Below are 24460 nucleotides of genomic sequence, written 5' to 3'. Positions count from 1 at the left end.
CTGTTCGCACCCCTAGAGGATACAGATGCTCATCAAAAAACACTGAAAGACTACCTTCACATTGCTCCCTTCCTTGCTGGGCTTACTTGTGGCTGCTTTGTTGCACAATATGCTTCCCGCACGGTGCTTCGCATACTTAAAAGCCTAAACAGCGTCTATTGATTTTTGATTGTTTGCTTTTCTCTCCCTCTCTCTATCTGACTTTCATACTTAAAAGCCCAAACAGCACCTTTTGATTTTTGATTGTTTGATTTTCTCTCGCTCTCTGACATTCTCTGCTCCTGACGCACACTCCTTTGAAGAGGAAGATATGTTTGCATTCTTTTAATTGTGAGACGGAACTGTCATCTCTGTCTTGTCATGGAGCACAGTTTAAACTTTTGAAAAAGAGACAAATGTTTGTTTGCAGTGTTTCAATAAAGTTCCTGTCTCTCTACAACCTCCTGTGTTTCTATGCAAATCTGTGACCCAAGCGTGACAATATAAAAATACCCATATAAACATACGGTTTCTACTTCGCGGATTTTCACCTTTCACGGGGGTTCTGGAACGCAACCCCCGCAAAGGAGGAGGGATCACTGTACTTGTTAATGAAAATACCTACAGAGAAACTATGCCTTGTAAGATAATCCCAATCCTTTAATAAAGGAACAAAGGAATAATGTATTTAACAAACTGAAAAAGAAAACACAAATGGCCAAAAAAGCAAATAAAGGATTTGCCTAAAAGTCAATCCAAAACAAGTAAGTCCAAATCGAGATCCAAAAACACAGACAGAAAAGAGAAAAAAATTCAGAAACCGAGAAAAATCAGTAATCACAAATAATTAATTCAAGAACAACAATCAGTGAATGAACCGCTCAAACAGATGTCACATTAGGTGACTTCTAGTCATAGAATATGTCACACTTGTCAACTGTAACTGCTGATCTTGTCACTGAACGATGTCGATTTGCAAGACTACAAAAATGTAATGAATGTGGGCCAACTTTCCAGCACAGTCGCGTGTTCCCCACTTTTCTTAAAGCTGATAGAGTGTTGCCTGAAAGAGCCAGTGCTGTACAAGTAGGGTGAGTTCAGACACAATCTCAGCCCTTTTGTTTTTCTTTTTCCCATTTTGTCATTTCTACATTAAATGAGACATCAGACAGACAAGCTTATCTTCTGTTTCTGAGGTCCAAAACACCCATGTTCCTAATTTCTTGTTTCTGCTTTCCATGCATTGTACTTCCCAATAAGCATTCATTAGTCGTCTGCTCTCATGCCCACATTACTAAAGACAAAATCAAATTGGTTTGTGTCGGAGCGAGTCATGGATTTGGTTGGAATGAGGTGCTGGGCATGTTAGGCTACGAGACTGAGTGTGCATTGCCAAACAGCTCTGACTTGCTAAGGTTATGTAAATGAAGGCTTCTACAGAAAATCACTAGATGAGTCGTCAGTTTCATGGCTGAGACTGGTCACTTAGCAGTGAAAAGCCTCTTGGGGTTTACCCACAAAATACAAGGGTAAATGAAAAAGTAAAATCAATTTGAAAGTTATACGATAACCACAACGAATACAAGCTGATGCAATAAAACACGTTTGTGATGGCTTATGGGTAGCTTGAACACACACAGTGCTTTGCTGGCTTGTTCAAATCAGTAAGTTGTTTGTGTACCCGTCTTGTGCAAACTTTATGGTACCCCAAGTCATCATGCACCATGGCATGTGCAGATCCATAACTAAGATCCAAATGTGCAGCGACATCACACAGAGTAATCTGTTGGTGTTCTCTGATGAAGACATTCGCCAGGTTGATGTGGGCTTGTTTGGGTGATGTTGATGGCTGACCAGATTGAATTTCATCAGTTACACTTGTTCTTCTGGCTTTAAACCTTTCAAACCCATTCGTAAATGTTTCATCGAGTCCTGCTGTTGTCACTTCTGTACTGAGCGAAACAACCTTCTGTGACTTTCAGCAGCTTTCACTCCCTCTGTTGAAAGAAATCTCACTATAAGCGAGTTGCAATCCCACAGAGGAGCGTCCATGTTCATTTGACCTCAGCTTCAACTACACTAATCTCACAGTGCTGCGCTGTGTGTGTTCAAACTACCCATAAGCCATCTCGAGCGAGTTGTATTGCGTCAGCTTCTATCCACTGCGGTTACTGCATAATTTTCAAATTGCCTTTACTTTTTGATTTACCTTGTATTTTATACATACATATATATAATATGTATGTTAAAACATAAATAACCAAATAAAAGAAAAATAATTTCACTAAAGACTGTAGAAACCATATAATAGATCAGTTGTTCTTTATTATTGTGATTATTGTCGCAGCATATCATTGCATTCTCATAAACGTTTTCGTTGAGTGATGCTGTTTTCACGTCTTTGCTGAGCCAACATTCTTATGTGAATTTCAGCAGGCTTTGTCCCCTCTGCCCAAAAAAATCTCACTATGGCACATTTTTTAAAAATGGTTAAATGGTTTAACTAGAACGCTGTGCTGTGTGTGTGTTCGAACTACCCATAACCCATTGAGAACGTGTTGTGTTGCCTCAGCTTCTGTCCGTTGTGATTACTGCATGATTTTCAGATTACCTTTACCTTTTTGAATTCCCCTCGTACTAAGGAATCCATTCCTGGACGGGTTTATCCATTCCCGGGAATCCGGCATGTCATTCCTGGGAATCCTGGGCTCCCGGGAATGACACAGTGCACGGGCATCTCACATGTGAACGGTTTTAGAACGAGCGACACTTATTTTTAATAAAACTACTGCAATATGTTGACACCAATAAAAGACTAACCTTAACTACAAGCAGTTCATGCTGTCATATAAGTACATGTATCTTTAGTTGCGGTAATAAGAGCGTAGACAGCACAATGTGTCGAGCGTGTGGTCGTCCAGGTGACAGCGCACCTTCGTGCAGAGTACACCAGCCGCTAAGAAAGCACGCTCTGCCTCCACTGAAGTAGGCGGCACAGTCATCAGATACTAATACACTTGTTCTAAACAACGCCCGCGCTTGCTGTTGCTCTGAAGCACCGCCATTTCGGCTTCTACTGATGCATCCAGTTTCTTGTCATCATTCTGTGATGGCAAGTTTCTTAGCAAGAGATAATGCGGATGCAACAGGCTGATGCATTGCAATTTCAAGTTGCTGTTCAAAGCTGTCAACAGCACAGACGTCAATGAACTCTGCCCCGTCCTGGCATTCGTGAGCTGCAGAGTGCAGACACCTCCCAGTCCACTGTGCTCAGTCTTAGTGGGAGCCGGGAGACTGACTGCTGCTGGTATGTTGTTGACTGAATTAATGAGCAACACACTACACCGTGGGCCAAGAAAACGTGCCACTTAATTATTTTCAACTATAACTCTGTTATTTCTTGATCGATTTTTACACTTGCTATATATGTGAGCTTGGCTGTTCCCGTTCAGCCGGGAATTCCAGCAGTTTCATTCCCGGGAATGGGAAACGTCTGGGAATGGATTCCCTACCTCGTACAAGAAGCATCAGAGAACACAACCTATATAGATAACAAATAATAATTAGACAGACCAACATTAACAAAAAACACGTTACTCGAACATATAAGAAAACCGTGGCTAAAACATAACACCGTCTATCAAGGTCTGCTCCTTGGCAATTACTACTGGGCAACAGTGACATGATGGAGGGGCTGGAGACATAATCTGTGGTGTTATCCACAGTAGTTTTCTTTTAGTATTTGCATTCTTGCCTTTGCACCAGCCTCTTCCTAGGGTTGCCTTCGATTGAGTATTCTTATAGTGCTCTGGGATTTTTCTAGTATTTCCCTGTATTTGCATACTTATTTTTTTAACCTTTTTTGCCTGTCTTTGTATTTTGTTGATCCTATCATGGATTTGGAAGTATTAGCTGTTTGGCCTTCTACAGTATATCAATGACCTGCCTGCATTATCAAATTCTGTTTTTGTGTTACTGGATTTGTTCCATAAGTCCTTTTTGCCAATAACATACCTACATTATTATGGACTTGTCCTAATCTGCATTCCCCTTTGGGGTTTGTGCAGCTGGTCACCTTCTAATTGGTGACATTCTGTGGGGCCCTGTAACCCTAATGAAACCAAATTTGATTTGATGACTAGTGAGTTACGTTTTGCATTGTCGTGACTGAATTATTTAATTGTGACACCTTCACAGATTTCACTAGAGTCTCCTAATTTTGAAATGAATCAGTGTCTAACTAGTAAATTGTTGATGGCTCGCTATACAACAATTATGGATAAGATCATTACAAAAAGAATCTGTCTTCTTCTTTGCAGTATTCTCTGATGGATCTTTTGTCTAAAATGGTAGTTGGGACTCCTCACTTTGTAAGGTGCATAAAACCCAACGACGACCGACAGGCACTGAAGTTTTCTAGAGAGAGGGTGCTGATTCAGCTACGCTACACTGGCATTCTGGAGACGGTCAACATCAGGAGACAAGGTTATTCCCATCGCATACTCTTCGAAGAATTTGTTAGAAGGTAATGAGTCTTGATTTTTGAAAGTCTTAAATATGTTCAGTATAAGACGTTAGATGGCAAAGATACGTGGACATTCCACTTGTAAAATGTCTGAATTAAAAACTATTTGACTTTAAGCAGAAGAAAGATGAAGAAAAGAAATAGTGTCAATTGAATTGAAAGTCATTTAGTGTAATATATCTGCTGGTACCCATACTGTGTCTAAAGTTATGCTATGTTGAATCTTTGTATACCTTGTGGGGAACAGCCCAGACACAGACAGTTAGACATGATTTAAGCACCACAACACTTTTATTTACACTATTTACACAGACACACCCCAGTGCCGCAGCACCAATCACCCCAAAGTCCAGGCCCTCAATACAATGCCTTTCTCTTCTGGTCTGCCTCCACTCCTCTCCTCCTAGCTCTGTCCTCTTCCACCCGACTCCAGCCACTGAACGGAGGGAGGTGGCCCCTTTTATAATCACCCGGATGTGTTCCAGGTGCCTCCCGATAATCTTCTGCTGGCACTCCCCAGCGTGGCGGAAGTACCGGCTGCGCACCCGGAAGCACTCTGGGTGTCCCTGGTCGTCTTCCCCCCCAGCACTTCCTAGTGTGGCAGAAGTGCTGAGGACCAGGGCTTTCCAGGCATCAAGGCTCCCCCTGGCGATGACCACGGGCCCCTATAGGGTTGAGCTTCCAAGCTCAGTTTCCATGGTCCCCAAACAACAACAATATTTCTTTATATAGCACATTTTCATACAAAAAGTAGCTCAAAGTGCTTTACATAATGAAGAAAAGAAAAATAACAGACAAAATAAGAAATTAAAATAAGACAACATTAGTTAACATAGAAAAGGAGTAAGGTCCGATGGCCAGGGTGAAGAGAAAAAACAAAAACAAAAAAAACTCCAGAAGGCTGGAGAAAAAAATAAAATCTGCAGGGGTTCCAGGCCACGAGACCACCCAGTCCCCTCTTGGCATTCTACCTAACATAAATGAAATAGTCCTCTTTGTAGTTAGGGTTCTCACCCTAACTCAAAGCCACCAGGGCGGTTGCCCCCTCGCGGTCTGGAGGAGGCGTGATCCCTCCTCCGGTCCTTCTGAGCATCCCGGCTGGGTGCCACCCCCAGCCGCTTGCCACAACCTTTATTACTTAAGTTCTATTTACAACTCCTTCTCTTGTGTAATGAGATAAACACAATCAAAGTGTTTTGGGGCACCTTCACCTCCAACCCTGTATATTAAAGGCACACAAAAGACATGAAAAGAAAACGCGTGTAAAGCACAAAATGTTGAGTCGTCCTGGATTTCCTAGTCAGACGGTCCAAAATGGCGTTGCTTTGATTTTAAGAGGCATTCTGGGAGGTAGAGACGGGTCCAGGAAGTGACATCATAGGTGGAATTGTGTCAACCTTCCATTCTGTAGTGGGAGAAGAAGACCGCATCATCACATGTCTTGGCAGAGAATTACAATCACATAAGCCCTTAAATTGTTCCCCATGTGCATACATATGACAACGGAAATCATATTTAAAAAATGTAGTAAGCACATCCTAAAATATTCTTTTTGCATTAGTGAACTATTAGTGAACAAATAAACTGATCACAGAGTGTTGACTTTCATTGGGCATTTGTATGCCTGCTCTACTTTCAATAACACTTCAACTGAACGAAAAGTTAAAAAAAAAATACATATATAGTATACAGTAATCCCTCGCTACTTCGCGGTTCACTTTTCGCGGATTCACGACTTCGCGGATTTTATATGTAAGCATATCTAAATATATAATGCGGATTTTTCGCTGCTTCGTGGGTTTCTGCGGACAATGGGTCTTTTTACTTCTGGTATTTGCTTCCTCAGTTGGTTTGCCCAGTTGATTTCATACAAGAGATGCTATTGGCGGATGGCTGAGAAGCTACCCAATCAGAGCACGCAGTAAAGTTCCTGTGTGCTGCTGATTGGCTCAGCGACGGAGTGCTGCATTAACCAGGAAATCTCATCTCACAAATTCAGCATTAACGTGCTCTTGCTACTGCATTCAGGGGATTATCACCTTCATCGTCATCATTTTTACTGCACAGCATATTCATCACCATCATCACGTCATATATAGCTACGTGTACTTCGCTATACAGTAAGTGTAAACTTATCTACCGATTTCATATTGCTTAGCAGTTGTCCCTGTTATTAATAGAGTAAAGGGTGGGTTGTAAACAATACAGGGAGGGTTTAAAAACGTCCAAATACACGTTAAATAATTAAATAAATATGGTGTCCCTACTTCGCGGAAATTCAGTTATCGTGGTCAGCCTTGGAACCTATCTCCCGCGATAAGTGAGGGATTACTGTATATAAAATAAAACTACCATATAGCTAATACTGTTATCTATCTGTCTAGTGCCTCCTGTGTCTGCCAATTATATAGTGCCTTCCCTATTTTTTCTGGAATTATTATACAGTGCCTTCCTAATGTATCAGTCTATCTCTACTGTCACTGCCTGCTTGGCTGCCTGCAGTGTCTGATAATTAATACATAATTTCATTTATTTTTTTGATATAAATTGCTAAGTTAAAATAGATATATAGCATACACAACCTCACAGACAAAGGTTTCTCCAAGGTTTCAGAAAACCAAACAATTCAGTTCTTGCTCTTTTCTCTTTGCCACTCCTCTCAGTTGAGCTTTGTCCTTAATAGACACCAGACTCCTATTCGCCTGAGTGATGCTAAGAGGTTGCATGGAGGAAAAACTTCCATGTGAAGTGGAATCCTCACAAAGTAGGGACAGCCAATCCCTGCAGCTCATCCCTGGCAGCACCCATGGAACCCATAAAGGCTGCTCCACGGGACTGCAATTCCAAGCACGCCCTGCAGGTTTGTGTATGGGTACCCCGGCCCAGGACTGCTGCCACCTAGTGTGTTGAGGGAGCATACATTCTTTTAAGGCTGTCTCTCCAGTCCTTCTGTTATACTGTTCTTCCAGCATGCCTGCTTCTATTTTTATAATGTGTGAAGCCCGGGGGCATACAGCTGCCCCAACCCTTCACAGACGGGCAGGACACAGGTTCAGCACACAACACGCACATTTATTCTACTGTGGGGAAGCATTTTTTTTTAATTGCACCCTACTTCTCTACAGAATACAGAAAATGGCAACAATGATCACACAGACCTTTCACCTCCAGTCCTCCACACAGGCTTTGTCTTTCTTCCTCCCGACTCACACCATTAAATACTGGTGGCTGGCCCTCTTTCATATGACACCCGGAAGGACTTCAGGTCTCCAATGACTTTCGTCCTACAGCACTTCCTGGTGTTGTGGAAGTGCTGCTAAACAGGCCCAGCAAACGTCCAGACGCCCCCTGGTGGTGGCCACTGGCCCCAGCCAGGTTGAGCTTCCATGTTCTAAACCCATGACCCCGCCGTAAGCCAAGGGGGCTGCCGTCTGTCGGTCTGTGGAAGAGAATGTCCTGAAAAAGCTCTCTCCCCTGGTCCTCCCATTGTCAGGGCTTCCCGGCTGGGTAAGGGCCCTGGCTGTCAGCCACAGCTGGTATCTTATGTCCGCCTCCTGGCTGAGGTATGGAACTCCATGTCTTTTCTTCTGGCCACTCACTACCTTGGCCTAACATCCAGGTAAGAACCTAGACACTATCCTGGCAAGAACGTCAGTCCATGCCTACCATCTATCAGACTGGCTAATGACCTCTTAACTACCTGTTTGATCTCGGCAGTACAAGTTGCAGATGTTGTGTGACTAGTGTCTATTTTTCTCTGTTCAGTAAAATATTGCCAAACCCCCAAATAAGTACTCTCTTCTTTTTAATTCTGATTCATGTATTGGTTCATACACAAGTTCTTCCACATCTCTTGTGGCATGCAGCTTTCTTAAAATCTTTGTAATTATGCGTGATAGTTAAACTTTTAATATAGTGGATTTAGTAAATAATGGTTTCCTTTCAAAGGTTGACATTAAGCTCTGCCAAAACTGCACTTAGTGTTTACCTTCAAAAAAACTAACAGGTATCAACAGGAATTTAAGTAAATGCAGGTAAATGATCAGAATATCAAAGAAGTTGTTTTTTTTGTCTAGTCTTTGAATAACTGTATTATTAGTCTTCTAGAAATCCTGAATTCATCAGACTGTTACTAGCATCCTGAGGATCTGCTTTAGTATTATATATGCAATGCTTATAATCAACCGGTTAACCACTTATATAGTATTAGATATCCCCACATGTGCAGATTGCCTTAAAGAGAGTGCACATAATATCTGATTTTTTTACTTGCACACAGCATATTCAAAATTTCCAAATTTCACCAAATCTATCGATCTACACTGCATCCGGAAAGCATTCACAGCGCATCACTTTTTCCACATTTTGTTATGTTACAGCCTTATTCCAAAATGGATTAAATTCATTTTTTTCCTCAGAATTCTACACACAACACCTCATAATGACAACGTGAAAAATGTTTACTTGAGGTTTTTGCAAATTTATTAAAAATAAAAAAACTGAGAAATCCCATGTATATAAGTATTCATAGCCTTTGCGCAATACTTTATCGATGCACCTTTGGCAGCAATTACAGCCTCAAGTCTTTTTGAATGTGATGCCACAAGCTTGGCACACCTATCCTTGGCCAGTTTCGCCCATTCCTCTTTGCAGCACCTCTCAAGCTCCATCAGGTTGGATGGGAAGCGTCGGTGCACAGCCATTTTAAGATCTCTCCAGAGATGTTCAATCGGATTCAAGTCTGGGCTCTGGCTGGGCCACTCAAGGACATTCACAGAGTTGTCCTGAAGCCACTCCTTTGATATCTTGGCTGTGTGCTTAGGGTCGTTGTCCTGCTGAAAGATGAACCGTCGCCCCAGTCTGAGGTCAAGAGCGCTCTGGAGCAGGTTTTCATCCAGGATGTCTCTGTACATTGCTGCAGTCACCTTTCCCTTTATCCTGACTAGTCTCCCAGTTCCTGCCGCTGAAAAACATCCCACAGCTTGATGCTGCCACCACCATGCTTCACTGTAGGGATGGTATTGGACTGGTGATGAGCGGTGCCTGGTTTCCTCCAAACGTGACACCTGGCATTCACACCAAAGAGTTCAATCTTTGTCTCATCAGACCAGAGAATTTTCTTTCTCATGGTCTGAGAGTCCTTCAGGTGCCTTTTGGCAAACTCCAGGCAGGCTGCCATGTGCCTTTTACTAAGGAGTGGCTTCTGTCTGGCCACTCTACCATTCAGGCCTGATTGGTGGATTGCTGCAGAGATGGTTGTCCTTCTGGAAGGTTCTCCTCTCTCCACAGAGGACCTCTGGAGCTCTGACAGTGTGACCATCGGGTTCTTGGTCACCTCCCTGACTAAAGCCCTTCTCCCCCGATCGCTCAATTTAGATGGCCGGCCAGCTCTAGGAAGAGTCCTGGTGGTTTCGAACTTCTTCCACTTATGGATGATGGAGGCCACTGTGCTCATTGGGACCTTCAAAGCAGCAGAAATTTTAACCTTCCCCAGATTTGTGCCTTGAGACAATCTTGTCTCGGAGGTCTACAGACAATTCCTTTGATTTCATGCTTGGTTTGTGCTCTGACATGAACTGTCAACTGTGGGACCTTATATAGACAGGTGTGTGCCTTTCCAAATCATGTCCAGTCAACTGAATTTACCACAGGTGGACTCCAATGAAGCTGCAGAAACATCTCAAGGATGATCAGGGGAAACTGGATGCACTTGAGCTCAATTTTGAGCTTCATGGCAAAGGCTATGAAAACTTATGTACATGTGCTTTCTCAATTTTTTTATTTTCATATATTTACAAAAATCTCCAAGTAAACTTTTTTCAAGTTGTCATTATGGGGTGTTGTGTGTAGAATTCTGAGGAAAAAAATGAATTTACCGTAAATACCCGCATATAGGACGCACTTTTTTTCTTAAGAAGTAGGCCTAAAAACCCAAGTGCGTCTTATACATGGATACTTTTATTACAAAAATTATAAATCTATATATAATTCACCGAGCCCCGCCCACCAACAATTCACTACTCAAGATGACAGAACCCCGCCCGCCAAATCTAACCCTCCTCCTGCCACACATGCAAACTATTTTACATGCTGCACACAGCGATTCCCAAACGTGATTATGGTACACTTCTGCTGCCACACACGCAAACTATTTTACAAGCTGCACACAGCGATTCCCAAACATGATTACGGTACCTTTCTGCTGCCACACATGCAAACTATTTTACACGCTGCACACAGCGATTCCCAAACGTGATTACGGTACATTTCTGCTGCCACACATGCAAACTATTTTACACGATGCACACAGCAATTCTCAAACGTGATTACGGTACCTTTCTGCTGCCACACATGCAAACTGTTTTACACGTTGCACACAGCGATTCAAGAAGTGTTCAGTCATCAATAAATAATTATGCGGCACTCGTTTATTACCATATAATACCGTATCAGAAATATATTATAAAAATTTCAAATTACAATACCTTATTCATCAATATTTAATCCTCGTCGTCACTGTCCTTATTAAACAAAGCATCCCACTCCTGTTGTGCTATACAGTCATCATGATAGTCCAGGTCTTCCTCCTTTTGGTCAACGTCGTCAGCATCGTCCATCCAAAGAATGTCGTCTTCCGTGCCGTCTAACATGTTGCTGATACAACATTTCTTAAATCCCTTCACCACGATCTTGATTGGCAATTCTTTCCAGGCGTCTACTATCCATTGGCAGATTGTAGGCATGTCGACTTTCCTCATGTTGCCGCCCTTGGTGAAAGTGTGTTCACCATTAATCATCCATTCTGCCCATTTTTTCTTTAGTGCTGCTTTGAATGGCTTATTCACGACGGCATCCATCAGTTGCAGAATACTGGTCATGCCGCTGGGGATGATGACGAGGTCTGTATTGTGTCGCTTCAATCTGGATTTAACATTGTCATTGTATGGCATCGGAAGGCATCTAACACCAGCATCGATCGTTGTTTCCCTAGACCACCGTCACGTTTCATCCATACTGTTTTCAGCCAGTCGTCCATTATGCTTTCATTGAGCCATCCTTGTTCTTGCACCCTGACTATCACACCACTCGGGAACTTGTCTTTGGGCATGGTTTTCCTCTTGAAGACAACGTACGGTGGTAACTTTGCACCATCAGCCATACACCCAAGCATCACGGTGAAACGGTTCTTTTCGTTTCCAGTCGATCGCATAGTGATGGTCCTTGCGCCTTTGATGTATACTGTGTTCTCGGATGGCAGGTCGAATGTCAGCAGAGTTTGGTCGGCGTTTCCAATCTGGCTCATGTCGTAGTTGTATTTCTGACGCATCTTGATGACATAACTTTGAAATTTTGTTAATAACTCCTCGTGGTCGCTGGATAGTCGCTGACTAATAGTAGTTCTTCGTCTTATTGAAAGCTTGTTTCTTCCAAAGAATCTCTGACACCAGTTCATCGATGCCTTGAATTCTGGGATGTTTTGCTCTTTCGCCAATCTTAGAGCCTGTAAACGAACGGTAGTGGTGCTGACCCCCAGGCAGTCACGACGGGTATCTTCAATCCATTTAATGAGTGCCTTTTCCAGGTTAGGGTGGTGAGCCTTCGAGCCTCTGTTCGCCCTCTTTACCTTTCGCATTTCCTTGATGGTACTTTCGGCTTTTCTCCATTTTCGGATTACGCATTCTGTCGGACCAAACTTCCGCTCTGCTGCCCGGTTCCCGTGTTCTTTCGCGTACGTAATCACTTCCAGTTTAAACTTTGCAGTATAGCTCTGTCGTGTTGTCTTCGCCATGTTGACTGGGTAATAATGAACAGCTACCGTACCTTTTTAAAACTACGTAATGGGATATTGGACTTTATGATCGTGTGCGCATGTGTCAGTGCCTCTCATTCGCCTTCGATGGCTGTGTGACGGGACAGAGAGGAGTGGTTTGAATCAAATTTGAATTTCAAGCTTTGTTTTCAAGCGACAGTCGGTTAGCAGTGCTGCAATTGTAGCTACTGGGGTATGCCTCAGTCCATGCGCAATTAGCCGTTGCCCCCGCACTGGCATTTCACACCATTTCAAATTAAAGTATTTTTCAGATGTAGCGTCGCTAATACTGTATCGATTTTGGAGAATGACACGGCGTTTGAAAGCTCATTTTACTATACATCCACCTGTATGCCTTATTGTAACATTTGGAAAGTGTTTTATTTTGAATACAGTAGCCTCCCGCTTAAGTACGCACCCGTTTAATTATGCATCCCGGTTAAGTACGCATATTTTTCCCTAAAATTCTGGGTTCAAGATTTATTAGTTAAGCATGTCATGAATCGTTATTTGGCAAAGGTTTTGAAGTTTCTTGCATTTGGCTTTGAGGGAGACAGCCCGGATCTTGCTCTGAAAGGATTCAAACGATTTCTTAAGATCATTGAATGTATCATCAGCTTCAGTTTGAACTTCAGAGCAGAGCAGCTAATCCTCGATGTCGAGAACACGCTATGGCCCTCTTACTGGGTGCAGACGTTTTGCTTAGCTTCGAGTTGATTTCGCAGCATTGAGACTCATTTAGACGCTTGCCGTTTGGTTTCTTTAACATCATAGCGAAATGCAAGCTATTTGGGAGTGGCGGCTAAGTATGCACAAACTTCGCAGGTTTAAGTTGCGTACTTAAGCGGGAGACTACTGTATTCACGTCACCGATACGTCATTTTTGCCATCTAGTACCGGTATGTTTCTGGCTCTTTGTTGTTGTTCAGAGATACTCCAGCCTAACACAAACACATGGATACAATCACTGGTGCTGGCGGCAGCAGCTTTTAATTAGTACCCCGGTAACATAAAATCAGGATGCATCCTATAAACGGGTACACAGGTTTTTCCATGGTTTTTAGGGTCAAAAATCCACTGCGTCCTATACATGGTATCGTCCTATATGCGGGTATTTACGGTAATCCATTTTGGAATAAGGCTGTGACATAACAAAATGTGGAAAAAGTGATGCGCTGTGAATACTTTCCAGATGCTTGCTTGCTTGCTTTCTTTCTATCTATCTATCTATCTATCTATCTATCTATCTATCTATCTATCTATCTATCTATCTATCTATCTATCTATCTATCTATCTATCTATCTATCTATCTATCTATCTATCTATCTATCTATCTATATATATATATATATACTGTATATATATATATATATTTTTATATATATATATATATATATATACTGTATATATAATATTTTCTTTATGTCTACATGACTATGACTATTTCTAAGGGAAAGGTCATTTCAATCTGGGCCATTTTCATTTTAAAAAATAATAAGTAGCTTTGAAATAACATGGATCATTTGAGCAAAGTATGCCACACACACAATCTACATGTCTTATTAATGCATTAGGAGGTATTTAGAATGCAAGGCTGATCGAGAGATATACAGTACACAGTGATTTCTGTCCAGAAATCATGTAAGACATTCCCAGAACATGTGGCCTAACAATACATGTGCTTAATGACAGGTTGGATTTGAACTAAAATGTAATCAATGACTGGCTAAATTCTATTCCTGTTCTAAAATTTGAATCAAAAGGTCCCTTTCCCATCATTCCTTTAGGTCATTAAGAGATAAGGAGTAAGAAAATGCACTTCTTAGAAGACCTTGTACTATGGAAAGATCATTGATATTCTTATAATAATTAAGAAAAACAACTGAGCTTAGGAGATAATGAGGGAAAACTTTAAAATGTGCTTGCATGTTATAAGGGTGCAAAAACATGGCCTGTTTTAGAATCTTGAGATTTAAAATTAGGTTGGTTTCATGCAATGTCTGCGAATCAGCAGAATGTATTTTGGGAAGCAGGTCTTCATAAGAATAAGTTCTTCAAGAAGTCCTTTTTTAATTGTTTAATTATTTGTAAGATCTCTAGCAGTAGAGTGTTGTACCGTGTTAGCCATATATTGATACAGGAGAAAGTAGGGTGAAATGACACCTTTTATTGGCTAACTAAATAGATTACAAATGCAAGCTTTCGAGGCAGCTAAGGCTCCTTGCCTGATGAAAGGGTCTTAGGTGCCCCGAAAGCTTGCATTTGTAATCTATTTAGTTAGCCAATAAAAGGTGTCATTTCACCCTACTTTCTCCTAAGATCTCTAGGACAAGTGTTTGAATCCACGACTGTCCAGTAAAGTATTCTTGCCTTGAGTTTCTCATCAGCACTTTTTTATTCTGCTGAAGCTCATCTTTTTCTTTTATTAATTCATATTTTTTTCATTTTGGGAAGTTGTTTGAAAAGATTTCTTTTCTTTACTTGTTTAATTTCTTCACTTTTTTACTAGTTAAAAGTCATCCCCTACTTTACAGTCCTGGCTCATGGCAAGACCATAGCGTTTTGAAATGAGAAAAATAGCTTGCTGTACACTTTATCACAAACATGGCCTCCGAGCGCAGCTTCTTCACGCTTTGTTAGTAGAACTCTTTTCATTCTGTCTGCTGGATTCCACACATGTCATGTAAGACCATTTCAACTTTTTAGCTTCATTTACACGCTTTTTTTTATCAAATGTTTGCATGCCAGGGGAGCTCTTTTAATGAAAATGACAAATATAAATGAAAGTGTTAACTCTTACTGCAATATAAAAGTCCTGATATTTTTTTAATTGTGAAAGGGATGTCAAAGAATGATAATAATCAGAAAGAAAAATATGCATATTGCCCTGCCTTTTTCCAGGTAAAAGCATCCATCCACTGATCCGTTTTCTTACCAGTTCAGGATTATGGTGAGCCTTAGCCTGTCCCTATTCCGTTAGGCACAAGATGGGAACCAACCCACCATTAGTTCATGTGAAATAAATAATAGTCAGTAATAAAATCCCCAGTAGGGCCTCAAAGGCCCTCTTTGACATACATCCAGAATATGTGGCATAACGGTTATTTACTGATTGCCCCTAAAATCCTTTCTTCCAATTTTAGGAAATTAGACCCATTATTCGAATGTTATTTGCTGTGCTTCTGTCACTGTTAGTGATGAGAGAACCTCACTGAATTCACTTTGTCCTGAGTTTGACAAAACCACAGAAATGTTCAGGCAAACCACTGCACCATCGTGCCTCCCTCAGTTAAAATTAATAGAAGTAAATGTCAGAACAGTAAAGTTTCTGACAGACAGTGCAAGACAAAAAGAATGAATTCACTGGGGCTTGGTCCCCAAACATTCCATAACAGGTAATAAGTGAAAAGTACAGTTTGTTTAATTTACCTTGACACAATCGCCCAGTTCCTGCCACTGCTACTGAATAAGCACAACCCTGAAGCACATGGATTCTTCATCCCTTCCTGTTTAAATCAATTACACAGCCCTCTGGGTAATACAAGTAAAGTGTTGCGCTTACATATTACACACAAATCACGTACAAATCTCATGCAAAGAAACCTCTCCTTTAAGATACGAATACACCAAAACATTTACAGTTTCTGTTCCATTAGCTTGAATGAGAATAGTCTGTAAACTGTCATCCTCCAGTCTCTCCTCAGATGTTCTGAGGTGTTAAGTCTGGGCTGTGGCCGGGCCACTTAGGGACAATCAGAAACTTGTCCTGGAGCCACTCCAGCATTGTTTTTGCTGTATGTTTCGGGTTGTTGTTATGATGAAAGGTGAACTGTCACATAAGTCTGAGGTGGCGCGCACTCTGAAGCAGGTTTTCTTCAAGGAACTCTCTGTTTCTGGTTGCGTTCCCTCTTCCCTCAATTCTGAGCGGTCCCCCTGTCCTTGCAGCTGAAAAGCACCTCCATAGCATGATGTTGCCACCACCATCATTCACCATATTGATGGTATTGGCAGTGCCTGGTCTTCATCAGACATAGTATTTGGGGTTCTGCCCAAAGTGTTCATTTTTTCCCATCACACCATAGAATCTTTTCACTTTTGTTCTCAGGGTCCTTTAAACTGTCATATGCTTTTTAGTGAGGACGCCCTAACATAAATGATAATAAATGATGGAGTGCTGCATTTTTCCTTCATGTTCTTCCACCTCAGCAAAGAACTTCTGAAGCTCTGTTAGCATGAATATTGGGTTCTTGGGGTCAACTCCCTGATCATTGAGTTCTTAGTCAGCTCCTTAAGCAAAGCCCTTCTTCTCTGACTACTCACTTTGGCTGGAGAGCAAACTTTAGGAAGAGTCCTGGTGGTTCCAAACCTCTTCCATTACACAGTTATTGAGGCCACTCTGCTCCTGTGAACACTCAAAGCTTTAGAAGTGACTTTCTCCCCTTGCCCTGAGCTGTGCCACACCGCTATTTAATCACAGAGGTCTACAGAGAATTCCTTGGACTTCTTGGTTTGTGTCCTGACATGCAGTGTGAATTGTCGGACCTTATATATATATATATATATATATATATATACACAAGGGAATGCCTTTCTAAACGATGTCCAATCAAATCAGTTTGCCACAGGTGGACTCCAATCAAGTTCCTAACAGATCTCAAAGGAAGCGAAAAGGATGACATGAGCACAATTTGCAGTGCCAAACCAAAGGGTCTGAATACTATGAAGGAGAGATTTCAGTTTTTGAAATCTATCTATCTATCTATCTATCTATCTATCTATCTATCTATCTATCTATCTATCTATCTATCTATCTATCTATCTATCTATCTATCTATCTATCTATCTATCTATCTATCTATCTATCTATCTATCTATCTATCTATCTATCTATCTATCTGTTATATAGTGCCTTTCATATCTATCTATCTATCTATCTATCTATCTATCTATCTATCTATCTATCTATCTATCTATCTATCTATCTATCTATCTATCTATCTATCTATCTATCTATCTGTTATATAGTGCCTTTCATATCTATCTATCTATCTATCTATCTATCTATCTATCTATCTATCTATCTATCTATCTATCTATCTATCTATCTATCTATCTATCTATCTATCTATCTATCTATCTATCTATCTAATAGTGCCTTTCATCTGTCTGTCTGTCTGTCTGAAATAGTGATGATCCACAATAGTGATGTCAAGTAGTTTGTGCACATGGCCTGGACTTTCACTGCTATGCTGATGATACCCAGATGCAGCATATTTAAAAACATCCACATTTCTTCCACCTCCTCTTATTGCTTGTCTGATGGATGCAAAAGTATGGTATGACATCTAAATTTAAAAAATTTAAAGTGTGAAAAACCTGAAATACATTTAATTGTCTCATTTGGCTAAGATGGATACATTTGCCTTACTTGTTGATGGTATCCATGTCCAGGTTTTGCCTGTAGTTTAATTAATTTGATTCCTCTATGTCATTTATTCCACATGTTAATAACTTAATAAAAACTTCAGTTTATCATTTAAGGAATTTAGCCCAAGTTTGAGGATCTTTGAACTTATAGAAGCTGAATGTTTAGCGTGTGCTTTTATTACATCTCTGCTGCTTGGGGTCTCACTTACACCAAGCCCTGGGAACATAATAATTGTCTTCCAATTGAATCTCAATTTCATTATATGATACCTCTGTTATCTTAAAAAGCCTTAAATCATTAAGCTCTGTCTTATCTTCTCTCTGACCTTCTACACCTGTATGTTCCTCTCTGCTAATTCCGATGATCTCCAATCTCTTTTGCTTACCGTTCCTAGCACTAAGAAGAGTACAATAGGTGATAGAGTCTTCTATGTTTCAGCTCCAACTTTGTGGAATGCACCTCTTTAGAAGCTCACATCACTACCAGTTTTTAAAAAATGATTTAAAACTTACCTATTTACTAAATCCTTTCTATAGTTCTGTTTTGATATCTTTTGCTGGTATCTTTCTTATGTATTTTTAACTATTGTTGTTATGTCTAATACAGTGTCTTTGGGCTCTGAAAGGCTTGTTATTAATAAAATGTATTATTATTATTATGATTAATATTATGAGCAAAGCCTATTGAATTTGTTTTATCTGAGGTTCAGCGAACATATGGGAATGTTTGGGAATTTTGGCAAACTTGGCAAAATGCATTGAAGTCAGTAGGACTGGATTAGTTTTGAATGGATTATAAAAGTGCAATTGTCTTTGAAGAGTCCCAGAAGGCTAGAAGAGTGACTAACAACCATGTTGGAATAATTACTATAGCCAAATATGTGACCAGTGCACCAATGTGCATCCCTGAGATGAAAATTATGCACCATGTTCACAATACTCTGAGTTCTTTACCTCTGCCGGTGTCTTCTGACCTCCTATCAGTATGAATAACTAACACCCATAGAGCCTGTGATGTAAGGGATCAGCATCATATACATGGTGGCATTTAACGGTCACTACCCCATCTGTGCTACATATTGTGCTTAATCCAGCAGTAAAGATGCAATGAATCTATGCAGAGCAATGACGTCTTTTTCTAATATTGTAATCATGATCAGCAAAAGTACCCCTTTTTTAGCATGAGGGATGCAAACCAAGCTGGAGTATCTAAAAAATCCCCCCTCATTTCAGTGTAACAGTCAAATATGTTCCACATATTGTTAGAGGCCCTACTCCCGGAATGCCACTCCTCCACATGGGGCATCTTCCCTGACCCTGATGTTTCTTTTTTTCTTCTTCTTAGATTTCACCTCTAGTTCTCTTACATTTTGGTTTTCCCTTTGCGTTCTCTCCCTTTCCTTTCAGATTACCCTATCACTCTCCTTAGGTTCTTTTATACTATTGTGTATGGAGGTATCTTAATTATGACCCCCTGAGCCCTGCACCTGTTCCCAAACAGTCCCCCATACTGATGTTTACTCGATTATGTTGACCTCCTTTGTAAGTCACTTTAGATAAAAGCATCTGCTAAGAAAATAAATCCAAATAACTGCAACTGCAAAATGTAATCGATTGGGCAGTGGCATCATGCCCGAAAAAAAGTGTTGTCATTTCTACATGGTGTGACTGAAATGGATGTAAATCCCCTTTAATGAAAGTCTGCAAAGTGGATTTTAATAATGTTTGAATTGCTTGATTTGTAATTTTAAACTGTGAAATAGAGGGGGAAATCAAAGAAAAATGTGTCTTTGTCTGAAACAATATGGAGGGCACTGTATTTTAATTGTTTCTTTTACAGCACTTTGGATCAGTTTAGGATGTTGTTAATGTGCTTTATAAATAAAGTTCGACTTGATTTGGCTTGGCAGGCAGTGTGGTGTAGTGCTTAAGGCTCTGGGCTTCAAACCCCGAGGTCGTGGGTTCAAATCCCACCAGAGACACTGTGTGATCCTGAGCAAGTCACTTCACCCAGCTGTGCTCCAATGGGAATAAAAGCAATGTAGCCAGTGGTATCTTACATATTTTAAGTCGCTTTGGATAAAGGCATCAGACAAATAAATGTAAATATAAAAACTTGATTGCTCTAAGACTCGACCTCCAAGCTGTCCTTTCTGGCTCACATAAACGATTCCTCACAATGCCGGAACAATCTCTTTAGAATGGAAAATACAGTAGTTGGTACCTCCACGCTTATATTGCACTTGGTTTTCCTGTTGATTGATTTCAGACAAATGAACACAATGTGTTATTAAAAATAAATAAGAAAAGTCTTCCCTACTGCCACAGAATAAGCCCTTTGCCTGTAATCAGTTTTATATTTGTCTACATCAATGCCTGGCAGTCTTCTCACAGACCTAAACTAAAGTAAAGATTGCACAGAGGGGTGGATGAATAATGATAATAATAATAATTATTATTATTTCTAGCAGTAACAAAAATTCATGCCATTTGGCAAAGGACGTCCCAGAGGTAATAGAATAAGTTGACAAGGTCGGGATTTTAATGCGTTAAACATATGAAGGTTCTATTAAGTAAACTTTTGTTACGTTTAATGTATCTTGGCTGTAAACCTCCTTAACGCTTTGTTCTTTTCTCTGTTAGATATTATTACCTTGCCTTCAGGGCACACCAGATGCCTGCTACTACTAAAGAAAATTGCATTGCCATTCTGGAAAAAGCAAGACTAGACAAGTGGGTCCTTGGAAAAACAAAGGTACGGCAACAACTTCAGGGATTACTTGAGATCGCTTGCTCTTCTGTGACGGTGTCCCAAAGGGATTTGTTAAAAACCCTCTCATCCACATTCCCCAGCTATGTTTGATTGCAAGTAATATTCTGAAAAGGTGGCAGGATAAGTGGGCCTGGTTTCAAGCTCTCAATAAAGTTGTACTAAATCTGTCAAAGGAAAATGGTTGAAGGCTGAACAGCTTGACTGGTGCATTTTGCGTTTGGCTTTTTTTCGTAACACAGAGCTTAACCAAACTTCAAATAATAAGCAGGATGCTGTGGGCTATTTCTGTAATCTCTTTCAATTCTGACATGTTTATCTTTGATGTAGGTTTTCCTCAAATATTACCACATTGAACAGCTGAATTTGCTTCTTCGAGAAGTCATCGCCAGGGTTGTTGTGATGCAGGCTTACACAAAGGGTTGGCTCGGCGCTCGAAGATACAGAAAAGATAGAGAGAAACGAACTCGGTGTGCCATCATCATTCAGTCAGGTGAATGAAAACTCTTATCTGTGCACACTGACAGAAATCATTTTGTGCTCCTGTGGCCTTCTGTGAGCAGGAGGCAAGCACAAGTTTTCCTTAGAAGCATTATAAAAAAAATTATTTGTATTCTCCAGTCATGGTGAAGTGTGTCTGCTACAGTACTGTATATGTGCATCACCCACCCATACATATCTAATCTTCTTATCCTGTTCAGGGTTTCTGGAAGCTGACATGGTTAATGAAAGAAATAATTATTAAAGTTAGTATGACATATCAGTCAATAAAGAGTAAGAAAATTGTTCTTAACTGTGATTGTACCAAAGTGGAAGAAGATTGTTGTTTGAAATATAAGAGACAACTAAAAATTGCATTTTGATGTGCATTACATTAATAATTTTTTGATCCTGAGAGGTCTAAGGCATTTAATAATTTGCAATTACAGTGAGTGTTGGGTAATGTCAGTGCATTCATTTCACAACTTTTTTATGTATGGTACTTGAAGAAAATAACTCTACATACAATCAAGTGAAACAAATGACTTCATAGTTGAAATAGAAAAAAGCAGGAACAAAAAAACCTAACGAAACGGAATTCGAACCCCACCCACGTTTGATTTTTTTCCATACTGATAGCAAAATTGTGTTAAAAAAACATAATGTGATGCTTACCCCTAGATATCTATTTCCAGTCTAGTATGGTGTGCTAAAGAGTTCACTGGAAAAAACACACTTTTCTATTCAAATTGATTTTGAGTTCAGATATCTTTTGAAACTGTGCTAGTGCATTAAGGACTAATGGCAAAGATCTTTGTGGCTCTGATATATACAGTATCATACCATCTGTGTATAGTGATATTATCTGTTCAGGTCCTTCTCTGGTAATCCCCTTTATCTCTGATGTATTTTTGAAAGTACATGGCCATTGACTCAATGGCAACTGCAAAATGCAGTGGTGATGGGGGGGGCATCCTTGTTGAGTACCATGTTCTACTTTGAAATAGTTTGAGATCACGTTATTAATTCTGATTGAGGCTTCTCGACTGATATAAAGTAATTCTAACCATGCACATACTGTAAATGTGGGCCAAACCCAAATCTGTGCAATGTGGTGAATGGGGAATCCTATTTGACTCTGTCAAGTGCTTTTTCTGCATCCAAAGAGAATAAGTTCTCTGATAGGTTAGACTTTATGGGTGAGTATATTACATTAAACAGATGCTTAAAGTTTGAAGTGTTTGCTTTTCAATAAATCCGGTTTGGTATTGTGATATTACAGAAGGAAGCATTTTTTTTAATCCTTCTAGCTTAAGCTTTGGAGAGTATCTTAAAATCATTATTCAGAAGTGAAATTGGTCTATATGGTGCACATTGTGGTAAGTTCTTATTTTTCTTTGGAAAGTCGGCAATTAATGCTTGGTGAAAAGTTTGAGGTAGAATTTTGTTGTCTCTATCTTCTATAAATGTCGTAATAATAGTGGAGCTAAGTTACTTCAATTTTTTTTTTTTATAAAATTCCACATTTCATACCTTTTAATAATAAGTGACATTGTCCTTGTGCCCTGAAACATTTGTTAGTAAAGAAAGTGATGTGCAATGTTTTTTGGATTTTCAAGAGATTTTCAGCTATATATCCACAAGTGCCTCCTTGCATCCTTCTGTCCTTACATTGTCTTCATGATCCATTCATTTTCCAACCCGCTGAATCCAAGCACAGAGTCACGGGGGTCTGCTGGAACCAATCCCTGCCAACACAGGGCTCAAGGCAGGAACCAATCCCGGGGAGGGCGCCAAACCCACCGCAGGAGACACACACACACACACACATACACACACACACCAAGCACACGCTAGGGCCAATTTAGAATCACCAATCCACCTAACCAGCATGTCTTTTGACTGTGGGTGGAAACCAGAGCACCAGGAGGAAACCCACGCATACATGCGGAGAACATGCAAACTCCACGTGGGGTCTCCTTACTGTGAGGCAGCAGCACTACCACTGTGTTACCGTGCCGCCCCTTGTCTTCATGATCTAGGTCTCAAATCACTTAGTCTCGCGCAGTGTCAGACATGGTTCTCTAACGATAATACACGTCTGGGGAAAACCTATAAAAAGTGTGTAGTAAAGCAGTGAAATACTGCACTGCAAAGGCTCCACACACAGTGATTCCTCTTAAAACACCTGACCCCAATTCCTCCAGTCTGTGCATTTTAAACCACCGCTGGGGTTTCAGGAAGAGAACAAAAGATACTGAAACAAAAGACTGAGAGAGAATAAAAAGCTAAAATTGCTTTTATCTATTCAGGAGCTCAGTAGCACTAGGTGACTGAAATGTAATAATTAATGTGTGCATTGTAATGAGCGCCATGACAGTAGAGACAGAGAGACAGACACACACACACATAGACCACCGCAGCTGTAGGGCTCCACACATCTGAGGAGTACCCTGTCTGCTCTGATATCATTCTGTCATTTTAACTATTGTATCACTACATGGAGAAAACAGCAGCATACAGAGTTTAGATAATCACTGTGGTCAATGTATATACTATGTGTTAAAACACAGTGGCTATTTTGTCAAAGCATTTTTGCCTTTCAATCAGATAGTAATTTTACATTTCTTTAGTTATTCATTTAAATGTGCAGTCAGAAGGTGGATGCTGTTCAGCCTCATCTGTGCCTCTACTGGTGTTGTTAGACAGATTTGATTATTCGGGTGTTTTGAGTACTAAAATCTGCATCTTCTGTGACTCCTCGTGTTCAGCTCTCTTAACAGCATTCTTTTGAAGAAGTATGACGCGTCATTTACTTCAAATGTATATTTTGCAGATCATTATTTTCATGAATATAGCTGCCATTTCTTTCAAACTTAAATTGACTCCTACACTACTGTTGTAATGCTGAACAGCAGAGCGCACATACAGCACCTGTGATAATGTATTGTTCACGTTTACCACTCCTCCATTGGTGCCAGCGAATACCAAAATATGATTTGATTCTACAGAAAGATTTTTCCCTATCAACAGGCTATGTTTATTTTTAAAACCTGTAATGTGCTCTCTGTAGACGACATTTATATGTCTCCTAGGGTTTTTTTAGGAGTCTTTTTGACTGTAGATGTCTCAGCATAAACACAAGCTTACTGTCTGTCGGACCAGGTTAGAGGACGCACCTCTGACGTTTGCAGTTTAGAATCATCACCCTACTTTGAAAGCCACCTTCACAATACGTTGGATTGGTTTAGAAGTGTGACACTCAGTGAGCCATCTAATTGTTCCCACCCAATTTTAAGCAAAATTCACTCGTGGTGGTCTCTAGACATATATATTATTACTATTTATTTTTTTTTTTCTCTCTGTCCTCTTCTTACTTGTTTTACAATGCAGCTCAGTGTGATTGTGTAGGGCCAGGAGATAAGAGCTTGTGTGAGGTTGAAGCTCATTAGGAGAAGCACATGTTTT

General features: G+C 40.3%; 1 protein-coding gene across 1 annotated transcript in view; it reads left to right on the top strand.

The window, feature by feature from the left end:
- Positions 1–24460, top strand: part of myo3b (myosin IIIB) — a 619900-nt gene that overhangs the window by 399934 nt on the left and 195506 nt on the right. The window contains 3 exon segments of the mRNA XM_051930711.1: positions 4299–4504; positions 20386–20497; positions 20843–21005. Coding sequence (XP_051786671.1) covers positions 4299–4504; positions 20386–20497; positions 20843–21005 — 481 coding nt within the window.

The sequence above is a fragment of the Erpetoichthys calabaricus genome, chromosome 8 (genome assembly GCF_900747795.2).
Source record: "Erpetoichthys calabaricus chromosome 8, fErpCal1.3, whole genome shotgun sequence".
Lineage (NCBI taxonomy): Eukaryota > Metazoa > Chordata > Cladistia > Polypteriformes > Polypteridae > Erpetoichthys > Erpetoichthys calabaricus.
This window is presented reverse-complemented; position numbering and strand designations above follow the sequence as displayed.